Source organism: Physella acuta, unplaced genomic scaffold (assembly GCF_028476545.2).
Source record: "Physella acuta isolate Inbredline_101_S28 unplaced genomic scaffold, ASM2847654v3 ptg001758l, whole genome shotgun sequence".
NCBI lineage: Eukaryota > Metazoa > Mollusca > Gastropoda > Physidae > Physella > Physella acuta.
This window is the reverse complement of record NW_026733268.1, coordinates 104,175-130,204: the sequence shown is the minus strand read 5'-3', so window position 1 is coordinate 130,204 and position 26,030 is coordinate 104,175. Positions and strand designations below refer to the sequence as shown.

The following is a 26,030-nucleotide window of genomic DNA, read 5'->3' as shown; positions in this document are numbered from 1 at the left end:
TACGTTAGGCCTACTTCTTAAAACACCAGACATTCAAACCCTGTTGGTGTGTGAATTTGTCCAAAAAATTAAGCGATAACACATGTGTATTGATGATGAATCGATAGATCTAGCTGATATTCTCTAGAGAAAAGACAAGCTAGACCATGTTACAAGAAAAAAAATATCTGAGCGAATGATTTATTTAGAATTTCTGTCCTTATTACATTGTTAATTATTAGGTATAAAACTCATAGCATCCTAAAACAAAAGCGGTGCGTACTTATCCTAGACACTGGCTGTAACGACACGGTAAAAAAATCTAACAAATGCCGCGCCGGTAATGAGTTTTGTTTTTCGGCACATTTGTTTGTCAACAGATAGACGAGGACCTGCCAGGGGCAAACTTGATCTATGTTTCATTAAGTGGATACCGTATTGACTTTGTTCTGTATGTCGACATCCGTTGCATTAGCCCTGGGATTAGTGTGTAACATGAGATAGACGGCTCACTTCCTTTCAGGTTTAGATTCAGCAGTATAAACCGGCTTTATCGTGTGTAGAGCTAGGTTACATTTTTCTCTGTAGTTTTGTGTTGTATTCGGCCAAATGGAAATTTTCCACTTTTTTATAGCATCATTTTCATCCATCGCCCATTGACAGTTATGTAATTAAGCAATCAACTTTAAAAACGAAATTTTTATTTCCTGAATATATATAAAAAAAAAGTTTAATGGATTTGTATTATTGATTGTCATATGACCGTAAATAGTTACCCTAAGCTGAATGATTTTCTCACCAAACTTTAAACTAACGTCTCTGTTATATTAAGCCTCTTAAATGGAAAACATCTCAGGTTACTACATCGATTCAGGACGGCTTGCCTGGGCAGGTCTATTGAAAGAGTAATAAAGTCGGTGGTTTGTTTTTTACCTTATGGTGTTAAACTACTCTACATAAAGTCCGTGTTTATTTTACCGTATAGTGTTCAACTGCTGTACATAAAGTCCGTGTTTATTTTACCTTATGGTGTTGAACTGCTGTACTTAAAGTCCGTGTTTATTTTAACTCATGGGGTTAACTGCTGTACATAAAGTTAAACTCATGTACATAAAGTCCGTGTTTATTTTACCGTATAGCGTTAAACTGCTGTATACAAAGTCAGTGTTTATTATACCTTATGGTGTACAACTCCTGTACATTGAGAGAACTGGGTGTAACGTTCAAGTATTATACAGTCAATGTTTATCTTGTTACACCTTGTACAACTCCTGTATGCCTACATTGACAGAACAGCCTTGAAGTATCAGTCCGTATCTAATTAAACATTGTACTATTTCTAAAACGACGGTTAATGTGCCTCATCCACCAGCATTGTTAAGGTTTTGTCTGTGTGTAAGCATTGAGTGAAAGCACAGCTTAATGCTCTGATAATGTTGGTATGTGGCTGCCGTATTTATTGATTGGAAGGTATGGTAAGTAGGCTCAATTCAAACGGTAGCAGCTCATTTCGTATTCTATTGTCATTTTTTAAATTATTTTTTTTATTGAATAGCTTGAGTTGTTTCTTATCAGCATATCATTTCCTTGTGTGTTGAACTTGTGTAAAATTATCACGTTTCATGGAAATTCATACCATAATGTGCGATTTATTCCTCATATCTTTGAATCGCGCTAATCTTCACAGCAAAAGCAGTCCTTGTTTTAAATCTAGAGCCTTTTCGCATTGCGCCTTTTGTTTTTAATATGATGAAAGATGTTCTAACCATAGAGCCTGTTGTTTAAACTAGGCTTGGGCAAAGGGTCAGTTTCCTGTCAGATTACAGTAGTGCTGATGTCAGGTAGTATCAGGTAACAAGTCAGTGAATGTAAACAAGATCACTTAATAGCCGGCAACTTGTTAGCTACACTTGGCTAGCTGCCTTTCATATCCACGCAGTCCCAGCCTTCATCGCATAGAAATGTCAACACTGGCATGTGATGCCCAGGTGCCGAGACGGTGTGAACGTGTAGGAAGCGGTGCTGCAACACTGGTCTAGAAGTGTCCCTCTGACTTGTTCGCGCCCACTGAACGTTGTTGTGCCTTTGTTTTCTTGTATTTCTTGTATTGTTGGGATAAGTGCCGGGGTTTTGTTATATACGCACAGTTGTGTTGTTGGGACAAGTGCCGGGGCTTTGTCGTGTTACACACTGATGTACAGTAGTTGTGTTGTATTAGACACACAGTCGTATTGTTGGGACAAGTGCCTGGGTTTTTTTTGTTGTTGTTGTTGTAGTTCATTGAGAACTTTTATTAGAACAAACTCTGTAGTTTTGCTATGTCTTACACACATTAACGATATTAACACATCTCAGTACTGTTAAATCTGCTTGCCACACCCACATATATGTTAAATTTTGTCACCACATACCACATATGTATCTGTTAAGCCTGCTTGCCACACCCACATAAATATGTTAACGTTGTCACACCCACATAGATGTCAATCTGTTTTTAACATTTCGGCCTACTCGCAAGTGCTAGTTGTTATTCTAACCGAGGAATTGATGAGCACTCTGTACCAAATGTAGGCTACGAGACAGCTATAAAGTGGTTGCTAAATGAAATCAATACAAGTTAGGTCACAGTAGTTGATAGAAAGTGATAGTTTATCAATAATTCATCTGTAACCTTATAAACCCAGTCAATAATTCACACTAACCTTCACGAAAAGCATTTGTATATTGTCCAACTATTGGAAATTAGTGGTGTTGATTAGTGTCAATTTTCATATAACTATATTAGATAATTGCCTGTTCCTAGTTGTTTATTTGTAGATTACCGTCAGTGAAATGTAATAGTTCTCATGAGTATCAGTTGAGAAATTAAGATATATATATATATATATATATATATATATATATATATATATATATATATATATATATATATATATATATATATATATATATATATATATATATATATATATATAACACACACACACTTAGAACTAGGATAGCATTAACCAAATTACCCAACCGTTATAATAGCTTAGTCCAGGTTGAAAGAGGCGTGTAAAAATATTTCCCTTACACAAATTCCTTGTCTTTGTATACCTCTTGAATAAAAAAAAACTGGTTGATTTAACTACTTGAAGTATTTTGACATTGCATTACATTGTATTGCTCAGCGGGGATTCTGATTCCATCCACAATATCTAAAGAAAGCGTCTGACGCACTGCTTCTTAATCGTAATCTAATCTACGTTTTACGCCAACACTTTTTAAAAAGAGATTTAACTAGACAGGCACTCAGTTCTCCTTGTGTGTTGTTTGTTACTGTAGTCTTAAATACTAAAAAAAAAGAAAAACTTCTTTCCTTTTTTTTCTTCTTTTTTTTAAAGGCGTGACTGCATTATATCTCATCTTTAAGGGTTTTTCTTTGGTAGAGAAGGGGTTTGTTGGAAAGGTTTGAAATTTAGTTAGGGTTACATGATTCGAATGCTAAGCCAGGTGATTGTTATTGTATGGAGTCCAACGAATTCGAATCCAACTAAAAGCATCAACTCATCACCGAGTTCCTGCACCGAATCAACATCGTTGTCAGCAGTCAGATTTTCACTGTGGCCTACACACTGGCGACACACTGACCCAATACACGGGGGCTATTGATTTCCTCCTCCTCCCCGCTCACCGTCTCAGTTTATTTAACCATCCCGCCCCTGATTGGAACGATCTGTTCGCTCATTGAGTGAAATAATCTCTGTTATGCTTTCCTTGGCTTTTCATACATAATCTTGACACGAGTCGGATAAGTATTGATGGTATAGCTCTATTTCAGACACTCCCCCCCCCTCTTAAAGGCATTTACATTGGTATGTAAAATATCTACACCGTTTTACATCCGTGCTGTGTGTCTGTACACAAACAAGCAGTGGCTTGGTATTTAAACAGTTACATCCCACGTCTCCAGCTTGTAGAACTGTCGGTGTAAGGTAGAGTATCGGAGCTTGGGTGTGAATTGCACCGGCTTATCAATCAAGTGCTTAGGGTGGGATATACCTGTTGGCTGAGTGGTGTGGATAGGTTTTATGTCAGGTGTGTCATATTTTATACATGACATGTGGGATCGGTTATACGTGGCAGTTTTATACGTGCTGGGTGTGTCATATTTTATACTAGTTTTTTTAATACATGTCAGATGTGTCATTTCGTACATGACAGGTGTATTAATAATGAAAGATGTCATACTTTATATATTTAAGGTATTATGTTTAATGCATGTGCCATTTATACATGACATGTTTATAATATGTGTGAAAGGTGTGAGGGATTTTATACATAAATGATGCGATAGACTTTTATAAACGGATTATCTTTTATTTATTGATCAGTTTTGATTACCAAAGGGAAAGTTCATGTGACTGATATGTTGATGTATGTGGGTCTTATTTTCTAGCTGTTGAAATGACTCATTCGTTTTCTGCCTCTGCTACATAAATGGTCTGGTATTAACCGTATTAAGTTGTGTTGATTCACCTCTCTATCTACACTAAAAACTTGCCCTGATGTTGGTGTCACATATTAGTCTTTTTGTTTAGATTTTTTATAACGTTTCTTTTTTTCTAAGAACACTGTTCAGTTGACGGCCTTACTTTTTATTTTTAAGACGTCGACGTGTTTGCTTACACTCGATTAAAGTCTTGAAATTTGAACAATGGAATGTGATGTGTACATAATAGTTCTGGTAGCGTCGACAGCCACTTCCCCTCACACCTCACAGCACACCAAAATGGATCGAATGTTTTGTTTGTATTTTTGTCTCAATTTAAAAAAACAAACTCGAAGTTGTTAAGTTGAAACCATAAGAACCCATTGTAGTTGAAATGTGTTCTAAAATATCGAACGGGCACTGAACTGCCCCGTTCGTTCTCGTATTATTGATTTGTTGTTTGGTATAAATCGATACCACTTTGGTTTATCTGAAGATCTGGTTATAGTGATGGGGTTTTTCCTTCTACTGCTCCCTATACCAGGCATCGTTTTTCTGGTTGCTTTGTCTGTGATATTTTTTTGCACCGCTGTTCGCTCGTGTTTATTCAAACCATTCAGACACATAACGAGATGATAGGCGAGGGCAGGTATCACCGTCGTATTCTAATTTGAACTTTAAAGGAGCACTACCTTTGCTTATCACCTGACATTCCTACCGCTATCTCATAGCCGTGGCGTCTTGGATCAGCCGGTTAAACTATTACATTGTTAAACGATTGTTTTTATAGTGAAGGGTGGGTTTAGATTCAGTTGTAGACAGACGCGTATTTTAAAAACATTTTTTCTTTCTTACAATCATAAACGTTCTGTTTAGTTTTAAACATTTGCATAGTTTACATTTGACGAGTTGGCACTTTCTGTAAAAAGCGAGGTACCCAATACACAGTCACTAAACATTTTTGTGCTTGAGGTACTAAAGCCTGTACCATCAATTTGACAAGACATATTTCATTTGTAGATATAGAATGGGGTAAAAAAAATTTTTTATTTCATTTCCATAGGCAGTTTGTGAGTGATTTATCGTATATTAGTTTCCAACTCCCCGGTACGTATGCTTGATGTACACTTGATTCGTCTACTGTTCAGAGGGCATATATTTTTTCTTTTTAACAATTGTTAAAAAGTTCGTTATACTCGTATAGTAATTTTTAAATACTACTAGAAATGAACCAACGCTGTAGTCCAAATTTATTGTCATTTCCTCAACTCGTTATTTTATGTGTATTTTAGCATCGTCGTGCGCCCCCCCCCCCCCCCCCCCTCGCGAAGCATTCCGTGTTATGATTTTTAAAACCTTTTATCCATTAAAATAGGATGAAACTGACGATTCATATTACTGTTAGTGTGTTTTTAGCCGTGATGTTTTATTTATGTCTGTCACACGCTGTTGTGTTAATTTCTCTATGAAGTACTGAACACCTTTTTTCTTGAGGCTGATATCAAAGGCATGTACGAGCAGCTGTTCCTTTGTGGGATGTTATCAACCTAGCGAGCGTGTACAGCGTACGCTAGTGTTATCATCCATACACGTATCAGTTATTCTATGCATTTTGTCTGATGTAAATGGGCAACACTTGGTCCACATCTCCGTTGTCAGGTGTTTCAAGGTAGATCTCAGCTAGCCTTTGTGGTGAACCTGACGGTTAAGTGTTGACTTACTGCCGTACCCCCACCTTCTCCCCCCCCCCCCCTACCTATCCCTTACCTTACAGTTTCCACCTCCCACGACGACCGCAGGTTTGTGTGTGTAGACGCTATGTACTACCTGCCGATAAACTGATTACTTTTAGAACGTTAACGTATGTTTGAGTGTATCAAATAAACATCTCTGGTTACACGTTTTTTTTTCTTTTCAAAACATAATTCTTATGATTAATGCTTGAGGAGGGTTGTTATGTTCAGGAATTGTTTGCTTTGTCCGCCAAATCAAAGCTTATTTTAGATCAGTTGTATAAAAAAAATGGGTTGTTGTTCTGCTTTAACCGGTGTATGTGTTTGTAATGAATAGACTTGGCACAGAGCGAAGCAGTGTATGACAGCGGTAGACGCTAATCCACTGACTACATAATGTTTAAACTCAATCGATGTGTCATATCCACCGTAATGGCTTTTTTTGTCCGCAGTCGTAACTTTATACCAAACCATTTCAATCGGGTCCCTGTGATTTATGAAAGGTCAAGTTCTCGTAGCAAATGTCATCAAGACATTCCTTGCACCGTGTTTTTAAGAGAATTTCATGCGCTCCACGCAAGTAGGTCATCGATCCAGTCCCACCTTTAATCATATCTGTAACGGTATTCATTTTAGTTTTGGTCCCGGCTTTTCTACTTGTGGTTTTTCCACCGTTAATCATTTCTCTAGTGGTATTCTTGTTTTTATTGGTGGTTTTTTTTTTAAAACTCGTAGTCGTTCCACCTTTAATTTTTTTTTAAATGCCGTTTTTTTTTTTACAATTGGTCGTCTCAATTTTTTTCTTTTGGTGTTTGTATAGTTGTAGATCTAGTAGTTATTAATAGTAGTAAGGGGAAAAGCTAATACGTTTTGTTTTCTTCTGTTTCAGGGTGTTTCAAAGAAAAATGGATGTATAAAACCCAAAGCGGTGAAAATCGAAGGGGATAAACCTTTGGATACACTCAATCACGAGGAGGATAATAAGCTCAAGAAGAAGAAACCCAAGAAGGTAAATCACATGCACCAGTGTTTGATCATCGCACACTACCCGCTTCCTGTTACTCGACACTTCTTGTCTAATTAAAGCTAGTCCCACTATTAAAATTGGGTATTCATTATTTATAAAAGCGCCCACAGCAGGTTATTTAAGGACAAGTAGCTTAGCGTCTCCTGCCCCACTCCCCCCACCTCCAGTGTTTTGTTCATATCTAGTGCCTGCCGTGTTGGCCGTGGTTTCCAGGTGAGGAACATGACTAATTGATTTGAACAGGCAGGTTTCTAGCACTAATTAAAATCAATTGCACTCGCTGGTTCCCCCGGCAGATTTGATCATCTCGTTGATCACGTGACCACGTGTTGTTTGTTGCTGCTGTAATCAATGTTTTAGTGGCCCCACACAGTGACAAGTATTAGCCAAGTCTTCTTGTTGTTTGTTTGTTTGTTTGTTTGTTTGTCTGTTTGTTTGTTTGTTTGTTCCTGCTGTAATCAATGTTTTAGTGGCCCCACACAGTGACAAGTATTAGCCAAGTCTTCTTGTTGTTTGTTTGTTTGTTTGTTTGTTTGTTTGTTCCTGCTGTAATCAATGTTTTAGTGGCCCCACACAGTGACAAGTATTAGCCAAGTCTTCTTGTTGTTTGTTTGTTTGTTTGTTTGTTCCTGCTGTAATCAATGTTTTAGTGGCCCCACACAGTGACAAGTATTAGCCAAGTCTTCTTGTTGTTTGTCTGTTTGTTTGTTCCTGCTGTAATCAATGTTTTAGTAGTCCCACACAGTGACAAGTATTAGCCAAGTCTTCTTGTTGTTTGTTTGTTTGTTTGTTTGTTTGTTCCTGCTGTAATCAATGTTTTAGTGGCCCCACACAGTGACAAGTATTAGCCAAGTCTTCTTGTTGTTTGTTTGTTTGTTTGTTTGTTTGTTCCTGCTGTAATCAATGTTTTAGTGGCCCCACACAGTGACAAGTATTAGCCAAGTCTTCTTGTTGTTTGTTTGTTTGTTTGTTTGTTCCTGCTGTAATCAATGTTTTAGTGGCCCCACACAGTGACAAGTATTGGCCAAGTCTTCTTGTTGTTTGTTTGTTTGTTTGTGTGTTTGTTCCTGCTGTAATCAATGTTTTAGTGGCCCCACACAGTGACAAGTATTGGCCAAGTCTTCTTGTTGTTTGTTTGTTTGTTTGTTTGTTCCTTCTGTAATCAATGTTGTAGAGGTCCCACACAGTGACAAGTATTAGCCAAGTCTTCTTGTTTGTTTGTTTGTTTGTTTGTTCCTGCTGTAATCAATGTTTTAGTGGCCCCACACAGTGACAAGTATTAGCCAAGTCTTCTTGTTGTTTGTTTGTTTGTTTGTTTGTTTGTTTGTTCCTGCTGTAATCAATGTTTTAGTGGCCCCACACAGTGACAAGTATTAGCCAAGTCTTCTTGTTTGTTTGTTTGTTTGTTTGTTTGTTCCTGCTGTAATCAATGTTTTAGTGGCCCCACACAGTGACAAGTATTAGCCAAGTCTTCTTGTTGTTTGTTTGTTTGTTTGTTCCTGCTGTAATTGTTTTAGTGGCCCCACACAGTGACAAGTATTAGCCAAGTCTTCTTGTTGTTTGTTTGTTTGTTTGTTTGTTCCTGCTGTAATTGTTTTAGTGGTCCCATACAGTGACAAGTATTAGCCAAGTTTTTTTTGTTGTTTGTTTGTTTGTTTGTTTGTTTGTTCCTGCTGTAATTGTTTTAGTGGTCCCACACAGTGACAAGTATTAGCCAAGTCTTCTTGTTTGTTTGTCTGTTTGTTTGTTCCTGCTGTAATCAATGTTTTAGTGGCCCCACACAGTGACAAGTATTAGCCAAGTCTTCTTGTTGTTTGTTTGTTTGTTTGTTTGTTTGTTTGTTCCTGCTGTAATCAATGTTTTAGTGGCCCCACACAGTGACAAGTATTAGCCAAGTCTTCTTGTTGTTTGTTTGTTTGTTTGTTTGTTCCTGCTGTAATCAATGTTTTAGTGGCCCCACACAGTGACAAGTATTAGCCAAGTCTTCTTGTTGTTTGTTTGTTTGTTTGTTCCTGCTGTAATCAATGTTTTAGTGGCCCCACACAATGACAAGTATTAGCCAAGTCTTCTTGTTGTTTGTTTGTTTGTTTGTTTGTTTGTTCCTGCTGTAATCAATGTTTTAGTAGCCCCACACAGTGACAAGTATTAGCCAAGTCTTCTTGTTGTTTGTTTGTTTGTTTGTTTGTTCCTGCTGTAATCAATGTTTTAGTGGCCCCACACAGTGACAAGTATTAGCCAAGTCTTCTTGTTGTTTGTTTGTTTGTTTGTTCCTGCTGTAATCAATGTTTTAGTGGCCCCACACAGTGACAAGTATTAGCCAAGTCTTCTTGTTGTTTGTTTGTTTGTCTGTTTGTTTGTTCCTGCTGTAATCAATGTTTTAGTAGTCCCACACAGTGACAAGTATTAGCCAAGTCTTCTTGTTGTTTGTTTGTTTGTTTGTTTGTTCCTGCTGTAATCAATGTTTTAGTGGCCCCACACAGTGACAAGTATTAGCCAAGTCCTTTTGTTGTTTGTTTGTTTGTTCCTGCTGTAATCAATGTTTTAGTGGCCCCACACAGTGACAAGTATTAGCCAAGTCTTCTTGTTGTTTGTTTGTTTGTTTGTTTGTTTGTTCCTGCTGTAATCAATGTTTTAGTGGTCCCATACAGTGACAAGTATTAGCCAAGTTTTTTTTGTTGTTTGTTTGTTTGTTTGTTTGTTTGTTTGTTTGTTTGTTCCTGCTGTAATTGTTTTAGTGGTCCCATACAGTGACAAGTATTAGCCAAGTCTTCTTGTTGTTTGTTTGTTTGTTTGTTTGTTCCTGCTGTAATCAATGTTTTAGTAGCCCCACACAGTGACAAGTATTAGCCAAGTCTTCTTGTTGTTTGTTTGTTTGTTTGTTTGTTCCTGCTGTAATCAATGTTTTAGTGGCCCCACACAGTGACAAGTATTAGCCAAGTCTTCTTGTTGTTTGTTTGTTTGTTTGTTTGTTTGTTTGTTCCTGCTGTAATCAATGTTTTAGTGGCCCCATACAGTGACAAGTATTAGCCAAGTCTTCTTGTTGTTTGTTTGTTTGTTTGTTCCTGCTGTAATCAATGTTTTAGTGGTCCCATACAGTGACAAGTATTAGCCAAGTCTTCTTGTTGTTTGTTTGTTTGTTTGTTTGTTCCTGCTGTAATCAATGTTTTAGTGGCCCCACACAGTGACAAGTATTAGCCAAGTCTTCTTGTTTGCTTGTTTGTTTGTTTGTTTGTTTGTTTGTTCCTGCTGTAATCAATGTTTTAGTGGCCCCACACAGTGACAAGTATTAGCCAAGTCTTCTTGTTTGTTTGTTTGTTTGTTTGTTCCTGCTGTAATCAATGTTTTAGTGGTCCCATACAGTGACAAGTATTAGTCAAGTCTTCTTGTTGTTTGTTTGTTTGTTTGTTAGTTTGTTCCTGCTGTAATCAATGTTTTAGTGGTCCCACACAGTGACAAGTATTAGCCAAGTTTTTTTTGTTGTTTGTTAGTTTGTTCCTGCTGTAATCAATGTTTAGTGGCCCCCACACAGTGACAAGTATTGAACAACCAGGTCGTTAATTCTCGCAGAAACTACCTGTCACAGGTAACACTTAAACCTGAGCTGTAGAAAGGGGGAGTAAGTTGTTTAAAGTCTAGTAATGTTGTCATCAGAACATAGAGCCCAGTAGCTTACAATATTTACACATTCCCTGGTATAGTGTTACTTGTACATATTGATGGTTTAAGGCATATTATTGTCATTGTAACAATACATCTTAACCTGTGTTTACCCTCCTTATAATTCCTTTAGGGTTAGTATTTTGATTGAAAGCCAAACACATAAGAAATTCAAAATCCAATGTGAGTGTGTTTTTTACATTTTAATTTCCAAAAGTGGATATTCGAGTCTTACTGAGCAAGTCGTCTACATGCTTAGGTGAATGGTAGATTTTGTATTTCAAATTACCAACATAAAGTTGTGTGATGGGCTTTTAGGACAGTGGTGAAACTTTGTAGCATTACTTGATTGATCAGCGTCTCAAAGCATGGTGGGAAATCGGCTTTAGTTAAAGATGACTATAAAATACAGTTTCAACATGTAGTTAGTCGACCCAAAGCAAGTGTAGTATATCAGCAGTTATGCATATCAAACAAAACGTTACACTACAGATTCTCTCTCTCTATTTATAACGGTAGCCTAACTACTTATTATTACTCAATTTAATATCACGATAAAAACTCCAAGCTAATTTTAGTTTTAATAAAAGAAAATTATCCAAATCTCGAAACCTGAGATTATTCAGATGGATTACTGTGCCATTTCAGAAGCTCTCTCTACTCTCTTGGAAAATGTGTTTTTAATCCCACCTTTCTGCCCATGCTCTTGATCACCATGGGTGAAATTCTGGCCGCATATTGATCTCATGCAGCTGGCTATTGATTTCATTAGACACCGTTTACGTCGACAGAGGGAAAAAAATCAATGTTTACACCGGCACAACTAGCTTTGCTCTAATTGTATTCATTTACAAGTTAAAAAATTATCACTGCCTAGGCCGACCGAGGAGGGAGAGAAAGAGACCTTTTGTCGGGGGAAAAAAGAAATAGTGCGCTGTCGTCCCTCTCGTATTACTACGCTAATCGTAGCATGTAACGGTAGTAATTGTGTGGATACGTGATAGATAAGAAGTGAATACCTGGTGTGTTTTTTTTTTTAAACTATCGTAGTTAATAAGTAAAACAGGCACATTAAATTGTAAATGTAATGCATTACATCTAATGCGTGGAGTGACGTTAATAGGACTAGGAACTCTTGCGAATAGGTGTTTGTCATGGTGTATGTGGCTCTTTGGGACGTGTTATGGACATAAAGTCAGCGAGTTGACAGACGACAATGGCTGTAAACCGCCTTCTGTTGACCTGACAGTTAACGCTATCGTGTCTCGTATAAACCTGTCTTAAAGTACATGTATACGCGCAGGTCTGTTGTCTGCCTGCGACCAAGTGTACACATAACATTGATCCATCAATATGCTAATGTTCAGGTAAAAGATAGTTTGACGAGAATACACACGATTTGCACGAGTTAAGACGTCTTTATGGTAATTGATAGCTTTGTGGCGTGTGGTGGAGGCATTTATTCAGAGGAGAGAGGTTATCGTTGTTATTGGACCTGTCAGGCTACCCCCCTCCCCTCACCTCACCCCCCGCTACCGGCCCCCCCCCCCATCCATGCGGGCACATGGATCAATAAAACGGTGCAAACATGGGGAATATTCAAGTCCCGCGTTAGGTGCTGCTTTTTGATAGTTCCATTATTGTATAACTTGAGCTCTCGCTGTTGTAGTGGTGCAGGTGTTCTGGCTGGCTGTCTTGGTCATGGGGTTATTCAACTGTCTGGACACGCGTACTGCAATGTCTCCATGTGCGTCATGGGTTTATTCAACTGTCTGGACACGCGTAATGCAATGTCTCGATGTGCGTACTGCAGTGTCTCGATTTGCGTATTGCACTGTCTCATTGTGCGTACTGCCATGTCTCAATGTGCGTAATGCAGTGTCTCGATGTACGTACTAGTATCTCGGTGTACGTACTGCAGTGACTCGATTTGCGTACTGCAATGACACGGCACGAGTACGTCTGTGTCTGGATGTGCGAACTGCTATGTCGATGTACTTATAGCCGTCTTGGCCTCTGTGGAGCTGGCTTAATGCATACGAGCCGACCCGCAGCGTATCATACGCCGCTATTTAGTTGTTTTAATTTCTACTTTTCAATAATTCATAATTTGTGAATTCGACAATACCAATGCTGCCACTGAAAATATTTGCTTTAAAACACTAACCCCCCCCCTTTCCCCTAACCCCGACCCTACACCCCCCCCCCCCCCCGTGAAAGCAGCCTCCTCTTAGTTATTTCTTAGTTACCTCCTGTAAGTTTAAAATCGAACTAAATTATCTGCCCCTAATAGAAACCCGGCTCTACGATTTGTAAACAATTAGCTTTGTAAACATTTAGCGTGACCACAGCTCACCAGACAATGTGGGGGTGGGGTGGGGGTGGTAGTGATAGTGATAAAGAGAAAGAGAGTGGACTGCAAGGAGGCGCTTGCAGCTTGTTTTCTAACGGCTCCCAGAAGAGAATTATATATATAGATAGATGTGTCCCAGAGTCCGTAAAGCGTGTTAAAAGTCCTGTTCGGATTAATAAACTACTCTGATGGTTTCCTTTTAGTTGTGTATATTTTAAAATTAGAAATGCTTTGAAGTATTCTCGATGTGCGTACTGCGATGTCTCGATGTGCGTACTGCGATGTCTCGATGTGCGTACTGCGATGTCTGTTTTGTGTATCCTATGCCTTTGATTTCTCCAGTATTCCAACTAGTCTGTTTTGTGTATCCCATGCCTTTGATTTCTCCGCCTGTGAGAAGGTTGATCTCCAGTATTTAGCTGTAACAAAGAGCAGAATGTGAGATATCCCTGACACAAAGCTTTAAAACAAACACCCGATACACCAGCAACACATTTGGCTGGTAAGACAGGGCATGGTATCTGTTTCATCATCAAGATTATGCAGCCAACGTTTTCATGCGTGGCGCTAAATTTGAGAAGAGATTATAAAGTGTGTATTTTAACACGTACCGTAAATATAAAGAGCTCCATAAAATGTTTAAAAAAAACGTGCCAGAAGGTTTAATAGTGTAGACAACGTTAAGCAACCGTCCAGGAATGGCGTGACACCCAGACGTCTAGCAGATGATGTGCCCGCGTACCGAGTGACGTAGGTGGTGTGTGAGAAAATCAATACGGCCCGGGTCGTGAATGGAAAGGGAAATAATCGACACATCTGGAAGCCGAGTTTCTGGAGATCCCAGAAAAAAGTAACCTGTCTTTATTTCAGGTCCCCGCTGTCGGCGAACTTAATGGCGATTTATGTGCATTCTTGGTTACTTCCCCAAGCTTCAGTGTAGTCTGGGAGATTATAAAGATGAAGTTTATGCCGTGTAATTCCAGTCTCGTAATCTGGAGTGTTTTTTTTTAAAGTTTTTCGTATTGATGTCGTATCCGGTTTAGATAAAGCGGAGCATGCGTAATCATAATGGCGATTAAAATTGTTTTATGACGATGTATTAGTTTCACAATATTTCATTTTTTTTGTTGTTGATATAAATAAATGGTGGATAGAATGTCAGGTCTTGTCTTCAAATATCGAGTTTTATAAATATCAACTTAAATTACAACAACACAGTTGAAACGTGGCGCTTTTCAAATGGGAATATGCGTTGTGAAATGTGTAAGTATATGCGTGCGTGCCTAGCATACGTAGACGGTGATGACTAGCACAGCTAAGAAAGATTTACCTACAGACTGGTTTTACTTTGTTGTCGTTGGGTCGTAGACTAGCTAGTGCTGAGCTGTTTATAGTTGCGACAACAGTTTACATTCGTAGCTTTTACCGATCTGACAAATTTATTTTCAGAAGAAACTATAAAATACTTTTAATTACCTTTTTTTTAAAAAAAAAAAAGTAATTTAACTTTACAATTAAGCGAAGGCGTTGAAATTTTTACTGTGATAATTTTGTCATCATTTATTCTTTAATGACCACCAAAATCAATGTTGCCAGTAAAGTGAGCCATTTTCTCACCTTAATGTCCGTTTTTAAAATCCAGTTAAATCTTTCAACTTTTGTTTCTTATCTGCACTGACCTGCTCTTACAGTAGATACCGCCACACTCCAGGCATAGGCTTGGGGCTTTAAGTATACTTATCGACTTGTTGAACGGGTATGTAGGTCTTGTTCATCGAAGCGTAGCTTTTTCATGGCGATTGATTTGATATGAACTTAACCGTTGTTCTTACCCTTTTCTTAAATAAACCTAACTAATACCAACTCATGACCTTTAAGCAGATCCATATTCTAACCTTTAAGCTTTTCTAAAAACTATCATTAAAACCCATTCTCTATCTAATTCAAACTCTTTAATGTTTTTTTACCACATGATAAATCAAAAGATTATCCAAATTGTTAAAAAACATGGTATGTCTGATGTGCTGTCGTTAGCTACGTACGACCGACCCACACCAAACCAGGTGTCAGAGAATATAATCGTCAGATAAAAGTTTGTTGACATGTTGAATCTAGCAGCCATTTATCAGCAACACTATCTGACTCTAGCGGTAAAAAGGTTACGCTATCACACGAAAGCTGATGTTCCCCCCATTGATTGATACGCTAAGCTGAAGCATATCAACTCCCCTAGCTTGAAGCGTCGAGCATTCATTGATCAGCACGTAAGACATTGCCTTTATGTGGCTCCACTCGAGACCGTCCCACTACTGTATTGACTGGTCCATTCAGGGGACCAGGGCTAGTAGTCGTAATTACAGATGGCTTTGGGGCGTCAACACTAAGGGTTATGTCTGTTGGATAGGTTAAGGGGGGTATTTAAAAAAAAAAGACAACAACCCATTGAAGACTTAATTTTTGAATTAGGAGTGCATGAACTCGTTACGCTACGGTGTCTCATTCATTATCTATCTTAATTAGAGCTTGTTTCATCGGTACTTAGTCATCGAGATTTTATGCCATTCGGTAATTCCCCGTTTTGTTTGAAAGCCTCCTTTCATCTCATCGTTAAAGAAAAAAACTGGTTAAAACAACAGCTGAAAGCCAAGTCTATTCATCGCATTTTTTTTCTTTCTGTTTGCCGTTGTTAATTATTTCCCTTTTTGTTTAAAATACTTGACATACCTGGCAGGCGAGTAGTGCAGGTAATTAAGATCTACTTAACAGGCAAAGTTAATTACTTTATAGATTTACTAGCTTTACATCTGAGAGTGTTTATTTTCTTAATCAGTTATCTGGAAAAGGGAGGAGGGATAGAGATAAATCGTCATTTTTTTCTTTTGGTGTGGGGGAAAATGTGTTTATTGTTAAAAGCCTAGTGCGGAAGTTTTTGATAAAAGATATTGATGGTCAGAATTTCTTGTTTGTAAACCTGCCGTGGGTTCAGCGTCGAAGGCAGGCAGCTGTACTCCAGGCTAAACCTGTCGAATTTAATATGACGCTACAAGTCCCCGGTAAATCACTGGCTAAAACATCAATAAAGGGGGAGGCTGTTTTAGATAACAACGTGCCAGAATATTATTATCATGTCAAAGCCATGTTTGGGGAAAAAATAGACGCAACTTTGTGAGGCACTATCAACACAAACGGTCGGCTTCCTCTCAGTAAACAATGACAGGCCCTCCCAACACCTGACTGGAGTTGCGCGGCAGGCTCGACATAGCAGCGCGACCCTTTAAGTTTTCGCGCAATTACCTCCCTTGTAACGTTGATCGAGAAAATTGCTCTCGCGTTTTTTCCCCCACTTTTATTCCAGATTTTCGTTTTTTTTTTCGTTTCTCTTTAAAAATTGTTAAATATAGTTTCTTGCTTCAATTTTCAAACTAAAAAAAACCTCCATACTTTATTGCTTTAAAAAGAATATAATGTTCTGAAACGAATATTTATTTAAATTTAAACAAACTTTTCTGAATTATGAAATTGGGTCTATTTATTATGCAATCATGTTAATTAGCGCGATGCTATCAGCAGTCGTGGTGTGAATTACAGGTGCATTGTTTTAATTAGCCGCTATGCTGGTGTGTTTTCTGTCGACTAATTATTCCAACACACCTACTCCTAACCTCCTGGCGCATCAGTTGGGCTAATCAAGTGGAACATTCCACCTTTGCTTGATAAACTCTCCTTGTGGGTTTATTTACCTGTCTGTGTGTACCCCCCCCCCCCCCCCCCGGGTCTCCCTTACAAGATGTGCGCTACCCGACGCCTGGACAAGCATACAAATGGCTTTTGTTCACAAGCCGTCATATGGCGTGCTGTTTACACTGGGAATCTCTTCCAGCACAACACCGCCTAGTCTACAACACTGGGCAAACACGGGCTGGCTTTATGGAGCCGGGGGGCGAGTAGAGTAGAGCCAGTTAGAGCTGGAGGCAAACAGGGCCGAGATGGGTAGAGCACTGGGAACATAGAGCAGAGCTAGATACACTTGTAGGCGGCTACAACAGCCTGGCGGAGTACAGAGAGTAGCCAGATACACTGGCATGTAGCATGACAATAGACATACTGGCATGAAGCATAAGAGACATAGAGGGGGAAAGTATAGAATAGCCAGATAAACTGTCATACGACAATAATAACCAAACACAATAGGGAAATAGAACACAGGTCAGAATAGTAATATATAGAGTAGTGATGTTAAACAGTAAGCAGGAATAATTGTCCATAGACGCTAACGTCCATATAGGTAACCCTGTAAGGTTGTTTTATTTTGTTTCTCACAGCCGTCTGTGCTGAACAGTTGTATCGAGAACAGCAATGGTGACTCGGGTGACGTTCCCCCAACAGCCTCGAACAGCAGCAACAAGACGGAACCTGTGGTCAACCATATGGTCAACAGCGGGGACCACCTGACCAACCATCACAACGGTCCTTTAGAACCCCCACGTTCTATATCCAGAGACCGCCTTAGTGATGTAAGTAGCCACTCTCGTTATGCGATTTTTCTTTTGGAATGTTGGAAGTGAGAACGTGTAAGGCGGGTCTTTCATTCTTAGGTTTCTATTGGCAGTAACACCATACATTGTTAGGGTAAATAACCATCTAAACTGAGAATATGCTTGATGCTGAACGTAAACACGTAAAACACTTAATTACCAACTAATCAACCCGCTAAGCACCACCCCACCCTCAAACTGCCTAGTACATAATCCTCTCTCCCGATATCCACTAGCCTAGCAATACCCCCTCCCCTTTTACTCATTTAGCACCTTCCCACCTACCACTCACTTAGCACATTCGCACCATCCACCCACTTAGCGCGTTCGCACCATTCACCCACTTAGCGCATTCGCACCATCCACCCACTTAGCACATTCGCACCATCCACCCACTTAGCACATTCGCACCATCCACCCACTTAGCACATTCGCACCATCCACCCACTTAGCGCATTCGCACCATCCACCCACTTAGCACATTCGCACCATCCACCCACTTAGCACATTCGCACCATCCACCCACTTAGCACATTCGCACCATCTACCCACTTAACACATTCGCACCATCCACCAACTTAGCACATTCGCACCATCCACCCACCTAATACATAATGCATCTCCCCATACACCCACTAAGCACACACCCACCCTCTACCTACCAAGCTCATAATCCCCCCCACCACCCACATATCACATACACCCCCCACCCACATATCACATACCCCCCCCACCCACATATCACATACACCCCCACCCTCCACCCATCGAGCATACATTATCTCCCCCACAACATCCAACATTTGACAAGCTAGAAGAACCCCTAGGGTTCAGGATACCTCCATAAATCTTCATACACACCTGTAACTTCATCCCCTGCCTCCCACTAGGTGAAACTATCGGAAATTATAGGCTCAAATCCTAAGCCTGTTTTAACAGTGCTTCTCGTCGTATCTAGTTTATCAGTACACTTTATGCTTTTATGTATTTAGTATACATGTATCTATACATGCTAGGTATAGGTATAGGTGTCGTGTAGTGTGCTGTGTTGTGTTGTGTAGTCTGTATATACGTCGTACAGTGTATCATTCTATACATGCTAGGTATAGGTGTCGTGTAGTGTGTGGTGTTGTGTAGTCTGTATATATGTTGTACAGTGTATCATTCTATACATGCTGGGTTAAGGTGCCGTGTAGTGTGCTGTGTATACGTGTTCTCAGTCACTTGCCGATGTACACACGTAAGGTGCACTGTAGGTGCTGGTGGCCTGGTTAAATAAGGTTAACACCTTACATCTTAGAGCAACAGTTCACGCTATTGCTTAAGGAAAGGGAAAAAAAATTGAACATAAAAACATTGGCTTAAGATAAGACGAATAGGTATCGTCATCTGTGTGATGTCATGACAAATATTTCTTTCCTTCACTTGCAACTTGTTTGCTCTCTACTTCCCACAACTTTCTCACTCTCTCGATCCCACATACAACTTGCCTACTCTCTACACTCCACAACCTGCCTACATCCTACAATTTACACTCTTCATCTCACCATTTGTCTACTCTCTCCATCCCACAACTTGCCTACTCTCTCCATCCCACAACTTGCCTACTCTCTCCATCCCACAACTTGCCTACTCTCTCCATCCCACAACTTGCCTACTCTCTACACTCCACAACCTGCCTACATCCTACAATTTACACTCTTCATCTCACCATTTGTCTACTCTCTCCATCCCGCAACTTGCCTACTCTCTACATCCCACAACTTGCCTACATCCTACAATTTGCACACTCTCTACATACCACAACTTTTCCACTCTCTCTATGCCACACACAACTTGCCTACTCTCTCCATCCCACAACTTGCCTACTCTCTACATCCCACCACTTGTCTACTCTCTACATCTCACCACTTGCCTACTCTCTACATCCCACCACTTGTCTACTCTCTACATCTCACCACTTGCCTACTCTCTACATACCACCACTTGCCCACTCTCTACATCTCACCACTTGTTTACTCTCTACATCCCATAACTTGCCTACTCTCTACATCCCACCACTTTCCCACTCTCTACATCTCACCACTTGTCTACTCTCTCCACCCCACATACAATTGACCATCTCTCTCCATCCCACAAGTTGCCTACTTTCTACGTCCCACATACACTTTGCCTGCCCTCGACATCCCCCATTCATCTTTCCCTGATCTAAATCCCTTCTACAACTTGCCAGTACCCCAGCAGCCCGGCTTACCTCCCCTTATTGATTCGATTAGCCCGCAGCAAGTAACATTTCAAAGCAATTTCCCTATAGCACATAACACGGTAGCACACAGAAAGGCAGGTAACGTCCATTGATCTCAGCACTAATTGAATTAACGCTGGCAAAGCAGCACACTTGGGCCGTAATGTTTGCAGAATGAAAACACTATGTTTCTTTAAGCAGGTAGATTGCATTAGCGGCTTTCTTCCTCCCTACTCAAAGACCTTTCCTTCTCGTGTGAACTAGGCGCCCCGGCGCTCCTCTACATGAACGCGGAGCCGCGATCTGGGCTGGGGTTTTTAGAAATAACCTTTGGGGTTCGTTATCACAAGATGCTTGTTATCTAGTGACACTTGCTTGAACAATCACAGCATGTGTCGGGGGTGGGACTAACACAACACGTCCGACTCTACGCTATCTCATATCTATCAATTGATCGCATGTTTAATTCATTAGAATATTCATTATAAATATACTGTTTGCTCATACAAGTGGCCAGGGTTTTAACGGCAATGTTTTGGTTTATTGCAGGCGAGTACACATTCAGGATCCGGTCAAGGCTATGTGGTATGTACCATCATGTTTGTTATTTTTTAAACTGTAGGCCGTTACCACAGTAGGTCACTGGACTAGCTTAAAACTGTAGGCCGTTACCAGAGTAGGTCACTGGACTAGCTTAAAACTGTAGACCGTTACCAGAGTAGGTCACTGGACTAGCTTAAAACTGTAGACCGTTACCAGAGTAGGTCGACTGGCTTAAAACTGTAGACCGTTACCAGAGTAGGTCGACTTGCTTAAAACTGTAGACCGTTACCAGAGTAGGTCGACTAGCTTTAAACTGTAGGCCGTTACCAGAGTAGGTCGACTAGCTTAAAACTGTAGACCGTTACCAGAGTAGGTCACTGGTCTAGCTTAAAACTGTAGGCCGTTACCAGAGTAGGTCACTGGCCTAGCTTTAAACTGTAGGCCGTTACCACAGTAGGTCACTGGTCTAGCTTAAAACTGTAGGCCGTTAACAGAGTAGGTCGACTTATAACTGTAGGCCCTTACCAGAGTAGGTCGACTTATAACTGTAGGCCGTTACCAGAGTAGGTCGACTTATAACTGTAGGCCGTTACCAAATTAGGTTGACTTAAAACTGTAGTCCCTTACCAGAGTAGGTTGACTGGCTTAAAACTGTAGGCCGTTACCAGAGTAGGTCGACTTATAACTGTAGGCCCTTACCAGAGTAGGTCGACTTATAACTGTAGGCCGTTACCAGAGTAGGTCGACTAGCTTAAAACTGTAGACCGTTACCAGAGTAGGTCACTGGTCTAGCTTAAAACTGTAGGCCGTTAACAGAGTAGGTCACTGGTCTAGCTTAAAACTGTTGACCGTTACCAGAGTAGGTCACTGGTCTAGCTTAAAACTGTAGGCCGTTAACAGAGTAGGTCGACTGGACTAGCTTAAAACTGTAGGCCGTTAACAGAGTAGGTCTACTGGTCTAGCTTAAAACTGTAGGCCGTTACCACAGTAGGTCACTGGTCTAGCTTAAAACTGTAGGCCGTTACCACACGACACGTAGGTCGCCTGGCTTAAAACTGTAGACCGTTACCACACGACACGTAGGTCGCCTGGCCTGGCGAGTCGTATGTAGGCCAGGAGCCACTTGTGCGTCTAGAGGGCCCCCACTCCAGCCAGAAGACAAACATTGGCAGCCAGTTAGTATCGATCGGGTGCCCGGTTAAGATGGGGGTCCTAAGATTTAGGAGAACACTTGATGGTAGGGCCGCGGCGATAAGGGCTGGAGGGTTTGGTGTGGATATGTAACACACCAGTTTATCATTAGCCCCTCTCTCTCTTTAAATATCATTAACCCTCTTGTTCGCATTGTCTTAACGGAGGTTCGATCTTGTTTAGTGTATGTGGTACTCCGGTCACGCTAGCTGTAGTAGGAGTCAGCCTTTGATACACTAAGCCGTTGTTATCGTTTAGACAAGAGTATCTTCTGTGAGCCCGAGCTGTTATTTTATTTAAGCTCTTGAGCCGCCGGTTGTCCTTGAGACGAGTGTACGTACCATGCCGACTTAAGTAACTCGAAGCGATCAAGTGGACTCTAGACGTTTGCTCATGTTAGTCACCAAAAGATCTTGTTGACCTTTAGGCACTTCCTCGTGTGCTGGGCCACGTATGTGCTTGCTATCAGTATCAATAAAACTTGATGCTGCTCTTTGCCTAGATTAGACGTCGTTATAAAAATACTTGTCGTTGCCTGGGCACTGTTGACCTACTCGTATGTAGGTCTACTCCCGTCTCCTCCAGCTAGTACTTTCAGACTGCGGGAAGCCGATGTGAAATTATCAAACCTATTTACATCCGGGTCAGCGGGAGTATAAATATTTTGCTAGTCTCCCTTGGGCTACGTGAGTTAACAACCTTGGTATAGTCTGTATCTTGAACCAAGAAAACAGGAACGGACATTTTCCTTCCTTTAGCTGGCTGTGTTAGACTAGCTAGGGACACTTTCCTTCCTTTAGCCGGCTATGTGTAAGACTAGCTAGGGACACTTTCCTTCCTTTAGCCGGTTGTGTTAGTCTAGCTAGGGACACTTTCCTCCCTTTAGCCGGCTATGTGTAAGACTAGCTAGGGACACTTTCCTTCCTTTAGCCGGTTGTGTTAGTCTAGCTAGGGACACTTTCCTCCCTTTAGCCGGCTATGTGTTAGACTAGCTAGGGACATTTTCCTTCCTTTAGCCGGCTATGTGTAAGACTAGCTAGGGACACTTTCCTTCCTTTAGCCGGCTATGTGTTAGACTAGCTAGGGACACTTTCCTTCCTTTAGCCGGTTGTGTTAGTCTAGCTAGGGACACTTTCCTTCCTTTAGCCGGCTATGTGTAAGACTAGCTAGGGACACTTTCCTTCCTTTAGCCGGCTATGTGTAAGACTAGCTAGGGACACTTTCCTTCCTTTAGCCGGCTATGTGTAAGACTAGCTAGGGACACTTTCCTTCCTTTAGCCGGCTATGTGTAAGACTAGCTAGGGACACTTTCCTTCCTTTAGCCGGCTATGTGTAAGACTAGCTAGGGACACTTTCCTTCCTTTAGCCGGCTATGTGTAAGACTAGCTAGGGACACTTTCCTTCCTTTAGCCGGCTATGTGTAAGACTAGCCCAGTACAGTGCCTTCTATCCCGCATCTATTTCACACACAAACAGGCGTCCAGGAAACTAGGGGAATCTTTGACTCGTCCAATGGAGAAATCAATACTGCCCGTGGTTCGTCTACAATCTCTTTTGATGCGCCTCATGGGAGACACAAACACAGCTTCTATTGGTTGACCTTTGAGCCCACCCCCCCCCCCTGTCTCTCACAGTTATCATAGAGCCGCTGGTGCAAATAGAGAAAAATGTAGCCTTCTTCACGTTTATCCTCTTCGTTTTGAAATAGCGCGTAAGGATATAGACACGTTTGTTTTTTTAAGCTGCCACTCTAGAATATATAAAGACGTGATAAGAAGCTTATGGTTTATCACTGGAGGCCATGGAAGCCGTTTGACACATGCGCCATAGTATGTTCTTGTGTGATTGTGTTATCCGCTTAAAATCTTTCAACCCAGTGGTCTGTTTTGACGAGGACAGTCATGATTGACATCTGTTTGATGTGCTGAATAGTACAATATCAAAGCTGGCATGCGGTTTATTATCCCCCTTCACTCCCTCAAGTTTAGATTCTTTGATAAAGTAGAACACAAGCGGACATACGTATTTATGCATCAACAGTGTATACACATGCATTTATGTATCACCAGTGTATACACATGCATTGATGTATCACCAGTGTATCTGTGCAGGTGTATTACTTCTGTATATGTACACACATCAATGTATTATTATCGTGTGTAATTCTTTGTTGGCTAGTGTATCTCTTTACTTATCGATCTAGTGTTTTTACTTTGTATCTCGTATTTTTTTCGAACCAATTTTTTTTTGTATTTTTGTTTACCTTCAGTAAAAGTTAACAGCGCATGATGTTTTTATGACGACATTATCAACTACTCAATCAAGAAACAATATTATTTTATTGTTGTTTTTATCGAATATCTGACTTTTCATCTCATGTTAGACTTTTCCCCACTCGCTTCGATGGCTGATGTTCGTTTTTTTTTTCTTGTTTTATTTTATAAAAAAAATTAATAACTTGGTACGGTTAAGTGAGGTTATGGTACTTGTTCTGATAGGGTCACAGTGATGGTTGGGGTACTAGTCCTGGTAGGGTCACAGTGATGGTTGGGGTACTAGTCCTGGTAAGGTCACGGTGATGGTTGGGATACTAGTCCTGGTAAGGTCACAGTGATGGTTGGGATACTAGTCCTGGTAGGGTCACAGTGATGATTGGGGTACTTGTTCTGATAGGGTCACAGTGTTGGTTGGGGTACTAGTCCTGGTAGGGTCACAGTGATGGTTGGGGTACTAGTCCTAGTAGGGTCACAGTGATGGTACTAGCCCTGGTAGGGTCACAGTGATGGTTGGGGTACTAGTCCTAGTAGGGTCACAGTGATGGTACTAGCCCTGGTAGGGTCACAGTGATGGTTGGGGTACTAGTCCTAGTAGGGTCACAGTGATGGTACTAGCCCTGGTAAGGTCACAGTGATGGTTGGGGTACTAGTCCTGGTAGGGTCACAGTGATGGTTGGGGTACTAGTCCTGGTAGGGTCACAGTGATGGTTGGGGTACTAGTCCTGGTAGGGTCACAGTGATGGTTGGGGTACTAGTCCTGGTAGGGTCACAGTGATGGTTGGGGTACTAGTCCTGGTAAGATCACAGTGATGATACTAGCCCTGGTAAGGTCACAGTGATGGTACTAGCCCTGGTAAGGTCACAGTGATGGTACTAGCCCTGGTAAGGTCACAGTGATGGTTGGGGTACTAGTCCTGGTAAGGTCACAGTGATGGTTGGGGTACTAGTTCTGGTAAGGTCACAGTGATGGTTGGGGTACTAGTCCTGGTAAGGTCACGGTGATGGTTGGGGTACTAGCCCTGGTAGGGTCACAGTGATGGTTGGGGTACTAGTCCTGGTAGGGTCACAGTGATGGTTGGGGTACTAGTCCTGGTAAGGTCACGGTGATGGTTGGGGTACTAGCCCTGGTAGGGTCACAGTGATGGTTGGGGTACTTGTTCTGATAGGGTCACAGTGTTGGTTGGGGTACTTGTTCTGATAGGGTCACAGTGATGGTTGGGGTACTAGTCCTGGTAGGGTCTCAGTGATGGTTGGGGTACTAGCCCTGGTAGGGTCACAGTGATGGTTAGGGTACTAGTCCTAGTAGGGTCACAGTGATGGTACTAGCCCTGGTAGGGTCACAGTGATGGTTGGGGTACTAGTCCTGGTAGGGTCACAGTGATGGTACTAGCCCTGGTAGGGTCACAGTGATGGTTGGGGTACTAGCCCTGATAGGGTCACAGTGATGGTTGGGGTACTTGTTCTGATAGGGTCACAGTGATGGTTGGGGTACTAGTCCTGGTAGGGTCTCAGTGATGGTTGGGGTACTAGCCCTGGTAGGGTCACAGTGATGGTTAGGGTACTAGTCCTGGTAGGGTCTCAGTGATGGTTGGGGTACTAGCCCTGGTAAGGTCACAGTGATGGTACTAGCCCTGGTAGGGTCACAGTGATGGTTGGGGTACTAGTCCTGGTAGGGTCACAGTGATGGTTGGGGTACTAGTCCTGGTAGGGTCACAGTGATGGTTGGGGTACTAGTCCTGGTAGGGTCACAGTGATGGTTGGGGTACTAGTCCTAGTAGGGTCACAGTGATGGTACTAGTCCTGGTAGGGTCACAGTGATGGTTGGGGTACTAGTCCTGGTAGGGTCACAGTGATGGTTGGGGTACTAGTCCTGGTAGGGTCACAGTGATGATTGAGGTACTTGTTCTGATAGGGTCACAGTGATGGTTGGGGTACTAGTCCTGGTAGGGTCACAGTGATGATTGAGGTACTTGTTCTGATAGGGTCACAGTGATGGTTGGGGTACTAGCCCTGGTAG

General features: G+C 41.2%; 1 protein-coding gene across 3 annotated transcripts in view; it reads left to right on the top strand.

The window, feature by feature from the left end:
- The window catches only part of LOC131930335 (fibrosin-1-like protein), a 62,979-nt gene that overhangs the window by 6,044 nt on the left and 30,905 nt on the right, over nt 1-26,030 (top strand). For all 3 annotated transcript variants that reach the window (XM_059286763.1, XM_059286764.1, XM_059286762.1), the window contains exons 2-4: nt 7,076-7,195; nt 17,546-17,737; nt 20,553-20,588. In XM_059286763.1, coding sequence (XP_059142746.1) covers nt 7,076-7,195; nt 17,546-17,737; nt 20,553-20,588 — 348 coding nt within the window. The remainder of the gene's footprint in view (nt 1-7,075; nt 7,196-17,545; nt 17,738-20,552; nt 20,589-26,030) is intronic.